We start from the raw sequence: 16,711 nt of genomic DNA, 5'->3' as shown, positions 1-16,711 counted from the left end.
AGAAAAAGCTTGCAAGACAAATGTTTCTTGACAGACAATAGAAAAGAGATATCTTACCAGTCTGTTTATGCGAACAAATTCTTCTGGGGTTTTGGCCCATGGTGGAAGTTCAACATCAGACACAACTGTTCCATCATCCATCACTCCTAGATTGTAATTGTTGCTGTTGACGAATATCTCTGGGAGGTAATAGAATTCAGGAATCAATTCCTGTATATAAATGAAAAACAATGCCATGCTATAAATTCTGTCATAGGACACACTTTGTCATGTTAAAAAATAAATATTAGAATGGCATTAGGCAGAGACAGAATATACAAAATCCTCCCATAGACCTCCTTCCCCTCCACACACACACAGAAGGGAGAAATCCATTCTTTCATACTTTCTAAAATATAAACCTTTGTGTATGATAAATTCTTATCGTGTTTATAACATGACAAAAAAAAAAAAAAACTAAGACACAACATGTTATAAAACCAAAAAGTCAGAACATTGCTTTTTGGTAGCATATTATCAAGAGAGAAATTTATAAAACTAAAGTAATGAACATCACATGATACAAACAATCCTTAGTGGAAAGTAATAGGCAACTGAAGATGTTAAGAAGTTGGGGAAACATTTACATTTTAACATAATCCAAACTTTAAAGTGCTAATGCACAAATAGCAGTCTAAAGTTTGGGTGAAAGTAGCTATTACGGTTTATTCAATGCCTAGAAATAAATTTTCTGTCAAGTCTAAATTATCTGGATGTTGAGGGGAAAAAAAAAAAACAGTCAAAGCTGAATTGAGACAATACCTTTCTTCCATTAGAAGGCAGTTATCGCTATTATGTGTCCAGTCTATAATTACAGGGAAGAATCACGCATAATTTCATATACACAAAAACAAAACAAACAAAAAAGTTCAAAAGAATAAGGATTTTCTCCTGAATAAGTGGAACATTTCTCTGTTTTGCAGTCAGATATGCAACGTCAAAAATTGCTGTTCATTTTGTAAAATATATACAAGGATATACATAAACATACCTAAATTAATGGCTTTAGGACCTTATTTACAGACTTTTATAAATGTCTACAAAATCCTGGTGTAACAATAATAGAGAAAGCCTATTACAACATAGTATATATATTTCTGCCCTTATTAAATTTTAAAGGCAAATTTTGAGGGGAACTTGATGTTGAGACATAAATACACCCAACAAACTTGGCAATTTGATGCATTTAGAAAAACTGAGCCGCTAAATTAGGGAATTTACTTCTACTGTGAAGAAAGGATCAATACATGTAATTGCTTCAGGAAGTGTATTTCATAGCAAACAACTGGTGTAAAATTGGTCTGCCATATAGCAAGTACAAACTGCATGCCACTTAAGAAGTAGAAAAAAATCATACTACCCCACTGGCTTTGTCTACAGTGGGTATAGTATGTAGCTCCCTCAGAAGCTCAGTAGATCAGAAACCCAGTCTTGACATGGGTCAATGGATCAGTAGTCTCCCAGATAGACCCTCAGGGCCAGCGATGGCATGAGCAACTTTCCAAATGGCTGAGTGCAAAAGGGAGGTCATCAGATTGTGGACAAGGTCAATCCAAAGTAGCCACGGCAAAGACAGGAAAGATCACGCAAGAATTAAGCTATTATCACCTCCATCCTTGTGTGAAACACTGCTTGGCTTTGAATTGTACATCTTTTTGTTTACAGTCACCTTAATTAACTAGGCAGGGTAAAACACGCTTCTGTACCAAATGCTTGACAAGTACTTGATAAAAATAGATTTGAAACTATTTAATTGGATAAATGAAAGAACAAAAATGTGTCATGGATAAATCCTTATAAGAAAGAAAGTTCTCTAACATTGAAGTTTCTATAGTTTTTATCATCGCAAACAGAAACTAACAAAGAAAAAGCAGAGACGCTGGATGATTAATTCGATACCAGCTTGCACCACAAATATGAAACCATACCATGATTCTGAATACTTAAAACATAAGCTCATTACATATGTTATTGATGTTTTTATATTTTTAATATATATATATGTACAGCTATTCACTAGTTTCTTTCAAGATCAGAAAACATTTGGCTTTCTAGAACACACGTTGTTTTCATTAGATTACACAGAAACAATATGCAGCCTGGAAACTTAAAAATCATCAGTACCTTCTGTTAGTTTGACTATTAGAAACTTTCCATAAAGCATTGTTCATTACTATAGAAATGAGTTTTTGCACAGCTTTTCACTTTTCATAATGACACATTTTAACAAAAGGACTTCCTCTGTTATCTGATTTTGTTATCTTGACCACATGCTTGGGAAAAGAGAACGTGAACAGATGTACTGTGCCAGTCTAACTTAGCAGTATTTAATTCCAATTTTCAATGTCTGTACATGGATGTAAAGGACTACATCAGTTAAAGGCCAATATTTTTTTTCCTCAACCTGTAATAAACCTGATAATAAAATATTTACATTTTTATCAACTTTACAAATATTCTTCATGTCTTTGCCAATCACAGTCCTTAACAGTCCTTCTATTTGTGGGGTCTTTTCCTATATTGAAAAATAAACCAAACCCTCAAACTCCTAAATACAAGTAATAATGAAACTAACTTTTTTCTTGAAACATTCACCTTGCATACATAGATTGACACTAAAACGAAAGTTGCTGACTCACTTGTGTAACTCCATTAATAATGGAACTTTTTGGACACCTCAGAGAATTTAAAAGAATAATGAATATACTTTTTTGCATTTTTTTTTTTTTGGGGGGGGGGTAGAGTGGTAGGTATTTACTTGTGGTTTCCCACAAGTACCATGTGAAAATGTAAGACTAGTCATGAGAGGCCAGACTGAAGGACCACTGAGTATGGTAATAGTCACCTGGAATAGTGACAAGGACTGGAAGACTAACACAGGGCAAATACAATCTTTCCATGCATAGATTGTCAGCTTCTTACCATTAAACTAGTTATGAACTAATCCATGCTTCTGATTTTTAAAATCATTAAGTATGGTTTCCACATTGCAGTTCCATCTGCAAAGGAACTTGGCTATTTTAGAACCGCTTCCTAATAGTTCCAATGGATGATTGAGAAAACCAGTAAATATTAATTCCTTATTCAGTCTTTTGAATGTCCTTCTGGATATTATAGATCTACATCACATTCTTCCTCATTGGTCTCTTTTTGCAAGCTAAAGTCAATTTAGATTCATTCCCTCTGGTGGTCTTCCTTTTTGCCTAACCATTTTGGTTTTCATATTTTTTCTAATTCTACTGTAATCCCTTCCAACATTTTATGTACTCAGCACATGTATAGAAACTGCAGAATTGTCCCACATATCTTTTGTTTGTATGATTTCATAGAAAAATTAAAACAACTGTATTATTTGTTGAAGTTCTTGCTTTCACGCAAACATGTTGAAAATTAGTTTCAGAAATTCGTCTGTTAGAATTTACCAGTTCTATGGGGTAGAGAAAGTAATCTTTATGATGAGCAATACTTTACTCCTTCTGCCATGCTTTTGATTTCATTAAAATTGATGAAAGAGCTTATGGTGAATACCTACATGAATTCATCACACAGCATTTACAGTGGTTTGGTTTTGTTTTCTAAAAAAACCTTTAAAGATCAAATCTGCTATATCAGAATTTGTATTAAATCAGTTATAAAATTCTGCATGTAATTAAAATACTTTAAAAAAAAATAATTTCCTCTACCGCCTAGAAAACACAATTTCTAAGGAAACTTCACTAAAAAGATATTTTTTACAAACAAGTAATATCAACAGATTGTCAGTTTAACACTGGTAATTTATTTTCATGTCTGCCACCAAGCATACTAAATCTATGCAAGATACTTTGTCTCTTAAATGTAATGAAATATTATTTTATTCTTTTATTTTTGTTTAGAAAATAATAGACTGATGTGCTTAGAAGCAGAGTTATATGATCTGCAAAGGTGTCTAGTATCAGCAAGATAGATTCCCTAACCATATTAAAACATTTATAAAATACCAGATTTTCAAACTAAATTATTTGACAATCATATTAAGCAATATTAAGCCTATATATAACCTTTCAAACAGAATAATAAAAATGCATATTAGAAGTCTAGGTTCTTATTCATACTGCCACACACTATTTCCTCTGTAAGAGTACTTAAATAGCATTCAAAAATGCATACCAACGTATTATATTATATTCAAAATTTCATTTTTTCATCACATTTCAATATAATCATTTTCATGGTTGCAGGAAAGTACACTTTCTACGTACCTGTAGGTCTCCCTCCATTTGCTATATGTGTGTTACTTCTTGTTTAACTAAAAAATTCCCTTGTCATTGCCTGAAATACTCTCATTTTTAAAGAAAATAATTCAGCAAGTTTCAATTAAATTTCTAAATTGAATGAATGATAATGAAGAAATTATGTTTTTTCAATGTCTAATCATCCTGCTAAAGTTCTAAGAAATATTTTAAATATTTCTTAATATAAGAAAATTATTAAAATGTTCAGCGACTTACAAGTTACCAAAAAGAATTATACAAATCCAGGTGTTCATTCAGTATGTTAATGAAATATCTATATATAATGAAATATATTACAATTTCAATTAGTACTTTATTCATTATCAGTCAAGAAGTAGATTAAGTCAACCATTTATTGCATAAAAAGCACATCTTCAATACACTTTAGATCCTGTTAGTCAATACATGAATTATATGTAGATAGAATTATTTCACTTTTTACTGATGCTATATATAAAATATGCAATGGTATTTGATGGCCATATTTATACAGTATGTAAAACGTATAGTTCAGGTTAATTTGACCAAGAAAGAGGAAAAAAAAAACAAGTTGTATATATTACTGTATTCCTTTCCTCCAATTTCTTTAAATTACTGAGGAGAAAAAAAAAAAAGATTATACTGAATCATAAAAAGGTCTGGATGAAACCTTAAGAGGTCACTTTGTCCATCTCAGGCAGATAAAGTTAGATATTCTTGAAAGATGTTTCTCTGACTTGTTTTTAAAATCCTTAGTCTTGGGTTTTCTACAAATTTCTAGTTTTCATCTATCCGAACCACTAGAAGGTCTTTCTAACATCTGGTCTGCTTTTACTGCAGCTGGAGCCCACTTCCTGTCCTATTCAGATTGAATATAAGTTGCAGTTGCCCTTTTTTACATGTATCGATGTGCAAGAACGGCTTTTACCTCATGAACAAAGAGATCCATCCCCACCAGCACTTTCTGACCATTTTTCCCCTCCTGCACTAAGCCCACTGCCCACGAGCCAGCACCATGTCTGGCAGGGCAGCCCACTGGAACAAGAAGTGTACAGCAGAAATGAAGTGCCACTGCGCCTGCCAGCCAAAATCCCCACCAGGGTAAAAGCATCAGACTTGGCACTGCAAAGCACTTTACACTTCTCCCCTTGTTCCTCTTTTCTCCGGAGTAACCAACCTAAAACCTTTATCTTTGTATCACTGGTCCCATTTTCTTGACCTCTGGTCATTCTCCTCTGGACTTCAGCAAATTTGTCCATATCTTACTTGAAGTTTATTTCAACAGCTCCAGAAAAAGACTGCAGCAGATATTCAAAGTATTTGTTTTGTTTCCAGTACAATTATGGCTGGGTATAAAAGAAGTAGACCACAGTTATCAGATGGAACTTTCTGATCTGTAAACCCAGATGTCTACATTTTTAACTACTGCTATATCCGCAGACTACCATGCACAGATCTGACTGAATGCAGATTTTTATTTATTTTTTTTAATTAGAGAAGTATTTTCCTGTTATGCATCTTGGCACAATTTTACAGGAAAGCAAATCTTTCACGAAAACCAAAGATCTACATCATAAGTTAAAGGTTTTGCTACACCAGGAATACAGTTTATTGTTAAAAATCTGAATCACTATATATCTACTTCTGAATTTTGCTAGTAATTGCTCTTGGACATCATTTACCTTGCTACTAATATGATATGAAATCTATCTTATGCTAAAGTAATGTTGCCAGTTTGGCAGCAACTTCACTCCTCGTAACTTCTGAAAGCCCATCTATTAGATGGGGAAGTATAAAACAATGCAAAGCATATGTAAAAAGCTTATCAGGTTACAGGGTGTCTTAGGCATGCATATGTTTGGCAGCCTGTTTCAATAAATATGAGTTGCCAACATGACTTTGCTTCACTTTGGAGAAAAACCTCTGAGACTGTCTCAATCTCCCATGACTTTCTTATGAGCAAAGTAGAGAAACCGAGATGAGATTAGGTTACAACAATGTGGGAGTACCAGGGCTGAAAATCCATATTCCAAGAGCAGTTATCAATAGCTCACTGTCAAACTGGGAAGACATGGTAATGGGGTCTGCCCTGCTTCTAATACCAGTCAATAATCCCATTAATGATCTGGCATAGAAGGTGCAGTAATAAAATTCCAGATGACACTATGAAGGCAACAAGCTGTTTGGAGGACAGGATGAGAATTTCAACCTATCTTGACAAAATCTTCATATTGCATGGAAAGAAAACAGCAAATACTACGCTTAGAAAAGAGAAAATACATGCAAAGTGCAACAAAGATAACAAGTATATTATAGTAATTATAATGACAAATCAATTTAACGCAATGGGTTAGCTACCAAACCAGAAGTAACAACTGCTTCTGAACGAATATGTACAAATCTACTCATTAATCAAAGAAAAACAGTAACAGAAAAAACAGGCAGACAGGCTTAACTTCAGTATTCCAGAACTTAACACAAGCCCCATACTCAGCTGTTTTGCAATCAAACACTGCCAGGCTATCTGCGTTTGCATTTTATACAACATTAACAAAACTAACCAGGATTGTTTACACTAACAACATAAATCAAGAAGAAACTAAACGAATTAAGGATGCCTGTCCATTACTTAAAAGGTACTAAATGATACTTTCACAGAATTAAAATACATTTAATAGTCTTCAGTGCAGAAGATTAAAGTTAAATTTAAAATTTAACTTTTAAGGTAACACATGGTTAATATTGTAAAGGCATCAGTGCTAAGCTAATTAGTAATTAACAATGACAGAGTAGTAGTGAGACACTAGAAAACTTCCAAAGAACATTTAATTTGCATTGCCTAAATAAATGGATAGTAGGAAATTAAATTTTATGCAACATATCACCTCTTGAAATCAAAATTTGAATGGTTCAATGAAAGGTTATACTACAGTGCAGCATTAGTTTCTCGCTTTGATCATCAATCCAAGGCTTTCACAGGATATTGACAAAGATTGGATGTGACCACACATGTGCTCTGGCTTTCTCTGTGGAAGTGTGATACCAGCCAACAAGAGTTGCTTCCAAAGCTAGCTCATGTTAGCCCTCCTTGTAGTATATGATGCCTCCAACTAAGATTAACAATAATCTTAAAACAGAAAGCATCAGGAACTTACATTCATTCTCATCACACAAGAAGGAAGGAGAAATAATTTCTTGTAAGGTATCAACTGAGTGGTTCTAAATATTCAAGATTTTTTCATCTGAAACAGGAATAAACCCATGTTTTTCCTTTGTGCCACTCCTCCCCCCCATACAATAGCGAGTACTTTGGCCTGACACTTTCAAGGTCTTAAATGTGGCTTCACAAATCCTTTGCATTTCTACAAATCAATGCATTAAACTGCTAGGCTTTCATCAGTTGTGGAACAACAGGAACCTAGAAAGCTTATGGTAAAAGAAAAATAAAATTATTTAGTCATTTTTTAAACCTTTTTTCCAATATGCCAATTACATTCAGTTATCATTGGACTATAAGTGATATAGAGAAGATATAGTTATAAAAACATTTAATGATCGTATTGTAATACATGACAACGTCTCAAATAAGAGACCATGCAAATATCTTTCATTAAAAAAAAAAAAAACTATGAAAAAAGTAGACTCCCTCAAGTGCCTCATTTTGTTAAAAATAACATGAGATAAAATCTTAATTTTGCACGCAATTACATAGCCTTCACAGGCACGAGCTGTGCTCACAGAATACATTCTTCCACACACAGTGCTAAAAGGAAAATTGCACATTGTTTTGGACAAAATCTTGGACCAAAGTTAGACAGTAGAAGAAAAAGCTGATTTTAGAAAAGAGTGGGAAAAGAATGAATAAACTAGATGTCAAAGGCTTTTGAATAATCATTAATATATTAATGTTTGCAGATTGCAAGTACTTCTAGTAGGCCACACTAGTTCTTGCCAGTAAGCATCATATTGCAAGTTTTGGCTACAATTGAAAGAACATAAGGCTATTAAAAAAAATCATAATTTTGCTAGCATTGTATGTTTGTAGTATACTACCATGCACAATGGTTAAAAGGTTACAATGTAATTTCTGTTTTTTAATCTGGTGAAAAGGAGTGGACACAAACTAAACAGCTTTTCTATACACAATTTCTTTATTCATGTACAACTTAGAAATGTTTGGAATTCCACTGATGACAGCAGTCGACGCAGGCTTCCTTTCCCTTCCTTTAATTTTAGAGAGACCATCCCTTTGACTCTACTGCTGCAGAAAGAAACTTTCTTGTCAAGAATTATAAGGAAATCATTTCAGAGCTCCACCTTGAATCAGAAAACAGCATTTGCTTCACTACAATATTGTACACTAAGCTGGCAGCAAATGCTGTGCTCTCAGACCTTTCAGGACAGACCATGAGAAACTACTGTCATAAAATGATTACAGAGAATGATACTCCAAGATTACAGGGAATAAGTCTAAAACTTATTGAAGTCATGTTTCATAATATATGTTGGCTGTAAAGTAAGTGGGAAAGGAACTCTAAAGAAAAAGTAAACAAACATTTGAAACCTTTCACTTCCTCTACCAGAGACCAAAAACAAAGGGATCCATGTTCATTTAACTCCCTCCCTGTCTCCCTCCTGCCTTCTTCCCAAGTATATGCATGGATACATGTATATACACAGTGCAAGACAAGCAAAGAAAGACTTTTCACTAAACAAGCATTCTAGCAGGCTACAGATCTTCTCCTATGGAAGTTACTGCTCTGATTGCACATATTCTTGACAAAAGAAAACAGCAGTGCAAAACATACAGTAGTAGTAAGCTAATACATTGCAATTCTGCATGTAGAAAACTTGCAAAGCTATATGGGACACTTCAGCCATGCATTTCACAAACACTTGCCAGGTGGATCAGAACAACGAACATCAGGAAAATTGTTTTTCACAGCTGTAGTGAAGTATTGGCAGTACAAATATTTCCAACAAAGATAATTCCATGCATCTTCAGACTTTTTCTTTCCTAACTAATTCAACTTGTCCTACGGAAATCCTATTGCATCCTACTTCCTGGCTGCTCATCCAGTCTCATGAACAGACTCCTCTAGTCAATGTAAATTTTCACTCATACTTTTCACAGTAGTATAATGTAATTCTTGGCAATTCCCAAACTCAGTAAGCTAAAAGAGACTTCAAGGGGCCATCTGTAACAGTACAGATGCCTCTTAAGGCTGTACAAACTTGCACATACATCATTTCCAAAAGATAACTAAGCATTTCTGAAAAGCTCTCCCTAATTTCCAGGGAAGCATTCATCTGTCTATTAGTTCTGTTAGAAAGGTTGCTTTACATCTCATCTAAATCTCCTGGATATATAAGTCCATTTTGAACTAAGTTCCCTTCCTGAGGAGTGGAAGCGGAGTGGGAGTTGCTGGTCTCTTCCCCCTAGTAACTGATGACAGGAAGCACGGGAATGGCACAAAGCTGCACTAAGGGAGGTTCAGACTGGACATTAGGAAAAAATTTCTTCACTGTGAGCATCGTCAAACACTGGAATGGACTTTCTAGAGAGGTGGTTGACATCCCGTGCCTGTCAAGAGTTCAAATAGCATTTGGATAACGCCCTCAATAATATGCTTTAACTTTTGGTTAGCCCTGAAGTGGTCAGGCAGTTGGACAAGATGAAGACTTTGAAAGCCCCTTCCAACTGAACTATTCTATTCTATTCTATTCTATTCTATTCTATTCTATTCAGCATGGACAGCAGAGATTTTTCCCTTCTTTCTTTCCACAGTCACTATGTTGTAGAAGACTCTTAAGTTCCTCCTCAATCTTCTCTTCTTACTAAGAAAAACAAGCAGAGCTAGTCAATCTTTCATTGCACTTTATTTTCAAGACCTTACTTTGTCATCATTGTTCTAGTCTGGATTCTCTCCAACTAGGCCCCAACTATGGATGTAATATTTCAGCTAAGACTAAGATTATCTGCTGCTGCTTCTCTGCTTGTGATATCTGTTACCTTTTCTCATGAGGAATTGTGATTGCTTTGACATAATTTCTTCTTGATAGATATGTGCTTCATTTGCTCATCTCCTTGTTATGTTCCTGGTACTAAACACAGCCAGATTATTTGCTTAAATATTTTTCACTGACCTGTACTTAAACTCACTTCATAATTTCTTGGCTTTCTGTTTCTTCTTCTTTAAAAACTGAATATTCATTTATCCACCACTGCTACCTTTTTTCTTCTCCATTTCTCAAAGAAACCATATTTACATCTGAACTTTTGCCTGCTGGCTTTGTATGTACAAGATAGAGAAGCTCATAATGACCAGTCCATTTCAAAATATCTCATGTGGTTTTATTTTCTAAACTACTGTTTCTCATTTTGATACAGACATCGCATCTTTTTACCTGTGGTATTAATTCTGCTAGGCACTACCACAGTTGATTTTTTTTTTTGGTGGGGAGTAACAGATGGAAGAAAGACATTAGTTTTTCAACACGATCAGCTGACAATTATCTCATTTCACTAAGCAGCAGATAAACCCTTTCCTTAATTGTCTGCTCACTACTATAGCTATAGAATGATGTCATGTTACTTAGGTCCCTTGCTAGTTGCATGCCATTCTTCAGTCAGCCTGTGACTTCCTTCATGCTATACCTTTCCATCCTGTGTAAACAGAACTTAAAAAAAAAAAAAAAAGATACCATTCTTTTTTCATGGGATTTGAGGTCACTAAAACTTTCCCACCACTGTCAGCATGCTTTTCTTCTTCGTTCTCCTCCCCAGTTCAAAATATTCCTCAGATCCCAGAATCTATTTGTTTACCTCATTCTTTAACTTCAATAGTTACCCTATCTAAACTACCGCCCTTAGAATTTCCGTGTGCTCCTGTCTTAGCTTCTTGACCCACCTAATTCTAGGTCTCCTTCCACACAATGACTAATTACCAGATTAATTTATCTTCTACTCCCAACTACTTCTTATTCGTTCACAAGTTCCCAGGCCCAGTGCCCCTATTAGGATAGCTTCAATATGATGCTAAATCCGATGTTTCATTTTAATATCTTCAGTCACTGGCTTTTTGTAGCCTTTTGTTTCTCTACTCAAGATAAAATCTCTCTGGAAACAACTACGTGTCATTTCTCTTTCATCTTTTCCAAAATGATAGGATCGCTCCCAATCTTCTCCCTTCTATTTTGTAATAAGTTGTGGTCCTACAATCATAGCTACAATAAATGGAGATGCAGTATAAAATGTAACAGATTACGGGAAAGTTTTTACCTTGATATCAGAAGTGTCACGCTGACTGTTGCGCCATGCTCTTGAAATAGATGAAAAGGTTCTATCTGCATGATCAAACTTTCCACCTTGCAGATTTAGGAACAGTGTTGTAAAGGGTTCCTAAAATATTTTTTAAAATAGTTAAAAATAGCAATGTACTTCTGTAGAAATTTCAGGACATTTATTATTCTTTTTTGGTTAGGTTATTAATGACGCTATTCTTCCGGCAGACACATGATTAATTGCAAAAGGTTCATTCTATTATCCAAGAGTGAGAAGTAGAAAATGATGTTTATTTGTTCAATAAATATATTTAATTCCCAATTCCTACTCCTCACACATATAAAGTAAAGTAAAGATAAAATAAACCAAATACAAATGAAATAAATATTTACAGGCTAGAGCTACAATCAACTGTGACACAAATTGCTTTCAAAAACATGAAAAAGCTCAATATTTTTACCTTAGATTTTTTTAAAAGAAGCATGTAACATATACATTTTATTTTGCTCAAGGTAATCTATTAATACAAAGGATAATATTCAATATCAATAGCTTTATAATTGTTATTGTTTAATACGTAATTTATTATTTAGAAAAGAAAAATGTTTGAGAGATTTAAAAGCCCCTCTAAGTTAAAGAACACTTAAGCACATATTAGTGGATAATTGCTTGAAATTAGCTAAGTGCTATAAATTACTTCAAGGATTTATGTATGCTTGTACCATTTGAACAAGCTTTAATTAATGATGTACTGCTAATGCTTTCCCAAAGAAATTACTTTCTAGGAGATAAATCGCCTTTCAGTTTTATGGAAAAATGCATTGTTTAACCAATATATTATCAATATACAGCATCTCAAAAGTTATGTCCATGTAAAATGCAAAAGATTTTTTAAAAAATTATTTACATCAGAAAACAACTCATTTAATCTCAGTAGGAGGTAAAAATTAAATACATTCATTACAAAACAAAAAAGTACAATATATCCAACCTTAACGATTCTACGATTCTATGGCCCAGTCAGAAAATATGTAAGGAAGGAAAGTTGACCATGTTTAAAGTAGCTTAAGAATGTATACTAAACATTATTTTTTAAGCAGGAAAAACTTCGCTGATTTGAAAAGTCTGTACCATAAAATTAAAACCTTCTGGTCAACTTTGGAATACATTTGTCCCTGAAAAACAAAATCAGGTACTGATTATAATTATTCGAAAATTTCAGTATTCTCCTATGCCATTGGGTTTTAGTTTAACTCGTTCCTAGCTATTTTTTTGCTTTTATTATCACTTAACGGAAAAAAAAATTAAAAGATGTACTTACAATTCTTAATAACCACGTGAGTGCAAAACTTGCAGTTGAATAATGTGTGCCATAGTGAAACTTTGGAACCTGATCATCTTCCCATGATTCGTATCTCTCAGCAAAGAATGCTGCTCTCTTTGGGTTCAAAGCTCCAATAGGCTACAAGGTTTATAAAAATAAATACATAAGTAAATAAAGATAACAGCACATCATATTCCTCATACTCTTTTTTGTAACCAGGATTATCAGCATGCATGGAAAATACTGGGTGTGGTATTTTGCAAATGCAGATGCTGGATTCTGTTAGTAGCTGTATAATCTGTGTATTTCAAACCAGGATCCCAAGCACACACACGCTGCTGGTTGGGGAAAAAAAAAGTCTCTTTAACATCCGTAAAGGCATAATTTCTATTTGCTACTGATTCAACTCAATCACTAAAACCCATTTTACAGTGGAATGACTTGGACAGAGTTGTTAACTTGTGTGCTTGTTTGTGTGTGTGTTGGGGGGGGGGGGGAGGCACACACACACACTATTAAGCAAATGTTAAGCACAACAACCAGAAACATCTTTGGATATTTTAGGAGGAAAAAGTAAAGAGTGTTAGGGTGGAAGAATATTAACAGTGCACACTGAACTTTGATATTACTGTTGCTTGTATGCTTTCTATTTACTACCTCAAGACAAGTTCTATTTAATGAATAAAACCTGAAATTTTGCAGTTGGCAAATAAAGTAGCTGAATATCTACATAAAAACAGGAATATAAAAGAAACAAATAACATATGTACGATCTAAAAAGTATATCACACTTTCACCAACATAAGTAAGTACTGAACAAAGACTAGCAAATACATAAATGAACACGGAATTATTAAATGCAAATCTTAAATGCAAGAAATATAATGTTTTGGTATCCATAGTCATGCATTTCCTCAGCAGACTTTGACATAAAGAATTTGGAAAAATGAGTATACTTCACATTCATCACTGGGAAACCCAACAGTGAATTTAGCTGTTCCACATGTATAAGGCTGTGAGAGTTCTACATCTTCACATATATGTGCAAAACATATACACAATACCATTTTGTACACATAGAAAGCACACTCTTTGTATATCATTAATGTAAATTAGGCCCATCTGAACAGAAAATAAAAGCACTCACGTATAACTTAAGAATAAATATGCAAAATTATTTTCTTATTCCTGTCTTGCAAGAATAAACATACTTCAGAATATAAGGTAAGGAGAAACTTTAAAAGAAAAGTATATGAAGAAAAGTAGCAATCAATAACCTGGTTATTAATTCAAGCACAGTTCAAGTGAAAAACTATGTCTGCTATTGGGATTATTATTATTCAAATATCTGCTTCTTTGCAGCTTACATGAAATTTGGCATACAAGCTTCAAAGTAGTTTCTCTTCTAGGATAGATTAGATCTATGAATGACCTAAGATCTTATCTTACATTTTTTACTTAGACCGGCTTTCACATTGCAGTAGGATGAAGAAAACATCTTAGGTTAATTACTATTTTTGCAGTTCACTAATTTGAAATATAACCCTCTAAAAGAAGTGGTTCCTGTATAAAAGGATTTTTATCTGATTTAGCAAATTTATTCCAGGGAAGAATGAAACTGACTCCAAGAAGTCTTTTTGTTGCAAGAACCATTTTGGAATCTCCATCTGTACTGATTTTTCCTAAAGACTCAGCTATGCTTCAGGGAAAAAAAGAAGAAAGAAGGTCATTGGTAGACAAATTATATGAATTAAAAATAGAAACAGCGTTGTGCTCTATGGTTCTGTAACATTTTATGCATTCTCTTTATCTGCCCCTATTTTTATTACTCTCCAAATGAGTATAGCCCAAATCAATAGTTATAGAATTACACTCCTTGAATATAAAGCTAAACCCAATTAGAATTGATTTCATTCTCTTTTCAAAAAAAAAAAAAAAAAAGTGTCATGCAGAGATCCATATAGCCAGAATCCACAGTATTGATTTTAGCTGTTATTGTTACAGTTGGTTTCTGAAGCCTGCAACAGGACAACTATCAAGACATGTCACATTTATTTGCAAGCAAATAAAAAAAGTCCCCAAATGAAAGAAAGCTTAGGGAGAAAAAAAGAACCATGGAGCTGTGCACTGACAATGATACACTATCAGCTTACTCAGAGAAGTTACAGTGGGAATACACACATTGAATTATACATTACACGAATGCACTGATTTATTGTGGTAATAACATCCACCTCATTAAAAGATTCTGCTTTGCTGCAGTTGGAGGGCTACATATTGTTTACTGCTATAAATTAATGGCAGCACACAGAAGACTGTAGGACCCTTCTAACAATAGATCTGTAATGACAGTGCTGTATATCACAGCTTCCCCAGCAGCTTCATAATAAAATGGAGACAATGTATTGGGCTAATACATTCTACCAGGCAGGCCCATATTTTTCTGACAACTGCTTTTAAGGATGAGGTGATTGCAGTGTGTTATGCTGCACTGTAAACAGTTAACTATGCTTGAGCTACAGAATAAAACACATATGAGGAATATTCAAACACCCTCGGACTTTTCATTTAGAAAAAGATTTGATTGAAATTTTGTAATTATTTCTTATTTCCAAATTAACAGGAAATCCTGATTACATACTGGATTCCCTCCCCTGGGGGTAAATGGCAAGGGAGAAGAGTAAATCCAAACTAAGCTATGCTAGATGTAACCAGAGAGTTAATAAATGTGAGACCAGAAATTTGCTCAACATGGTTTCCCTTTGCCTCAGACCACTAAGGAAAGACAAGCTAAAAGCCTTCGTGTCCAGAAATTCCAGATTGTATTTTCTTTTCAGCACCCCTTTTCGGAGAGCAAAAATAGGCATTTGTTGACCAATTAAAAAGACTTATTTAGACGGGGAAAATAAAATAGAGAAAAATTCCAATAAGCAAAAACAATGGATGACATTACAGAAGTCAAGACACAAAAATGAAGTCACTTATGGCTGCTATCAAACTGTATTGAAAAAAAGAGACTAATGTGTATCGTTCTCAAGTCAGAGTTCATTTGAGAAATGGCTCAATCTGGAGGAAAAACTGGGGTATGAGAGTTTTTGTTTTCTCTTTTCCAAAGGCGTGATTGCCTTGGTTTTGATCTGAAGTGGCCGTTACAGCAACTAGTGTTACAAACATGACAATTATAAGCCATATATAAAACATACTCATTTGCTATTAATTTTTAAGTGCTCTCAAATCTAGCAGCGGCTTAAGTAAGTAACCTCACATTTTAACCAGGTGTTAAATATAGTAAGCCTCAGACTTTGGACCAAGCTTTTTTTCTCTCTTTGAGACAGAACAAAGAAGAATGACTTGTTGAAAAACAACTGAGAAAACACACTGACTCTTACCATCTACTGATGTTAAATATGTCCAGAAACTATGGTGTATGGTTATATTTGTTGGTTCTTAATCTTATTTGGTGCCAACCTTACCGGAACAGTAGCACATCTTGCCTCTGTTTTCAGAAGAGGCCTTGTTGCAGCATCAAAACACCCTAACAGAGGTGCTTCTCTAAATAGGGCAGAATCTCTCCTGGACTCTCACAGATGTTCAATTATACATACACTTCTAAAAGAGGAAAATGTTCATTTTGGAAAATTGCTAATGGCCAAACACAAGCAGATCAAAGGCTTATAAGAAAAGAATTACGATATCTTTATTTATAGTTACATATTTCAGAAGACAAAGAGCTGTTATTTCCTATTTAATAAGTTTTCATTTTTAAATAGTGTTACTCCAAATAAACAGACTTACCCGGTTCATACATGC

The 16,711-nt window shown here is 34.1% G+C and overlaps 1 protein-coding gene across 6 annotated transcripts in view; it reads right to left on the bottom strand.

Annotated features, from left to right (window-relative positions):
- LRBA (LPS responsive beige-like anchor protein) overlaps positions 1-16,711 on the bottom strand; it is a 396,366-nt gene that overhangs the window by 98,024 nt on the left and 281,631 nt on the right. For all 6 annotated transcript variants that reach the window (XM_040554872.1, XM_040554875.1, XM_040554874.1 and 3 more), the window contains 3 exons: positions 12,899-13,039; positions 11,575-11,694; positions 58-210 (listed from right to left, as the gene is read on the bottom strand). In XM_040554872.1, coding sequence (XP_040410806.1) covers positions 58-210; positions 11,575-11,694; positions 12,899-13,039 — 414 coding nt within the window. The remainder of the gene's footprint in view (positions 1-57; positions 211-11,574; positions 11,695-12,898; positions 13,040-16,711) is intronic.

Source organism: Cygnus olor, chromosome 4 (assembly GCF_009769625.2).
Source record: "Cygnus olor isolate bCygOlo1 chromosome 4, bCygOlo1.pri.v2, whole genome shotgun sequence".
Lineage (NCBI taxonomy): Eukaryota > Metazoa > Chordata > Aves > Anseriformes > Anatidae > Cygnus > Cygnus olor.
This window is presented reverse-complemented; position numbering and strand designations above follow the sequence as displayed.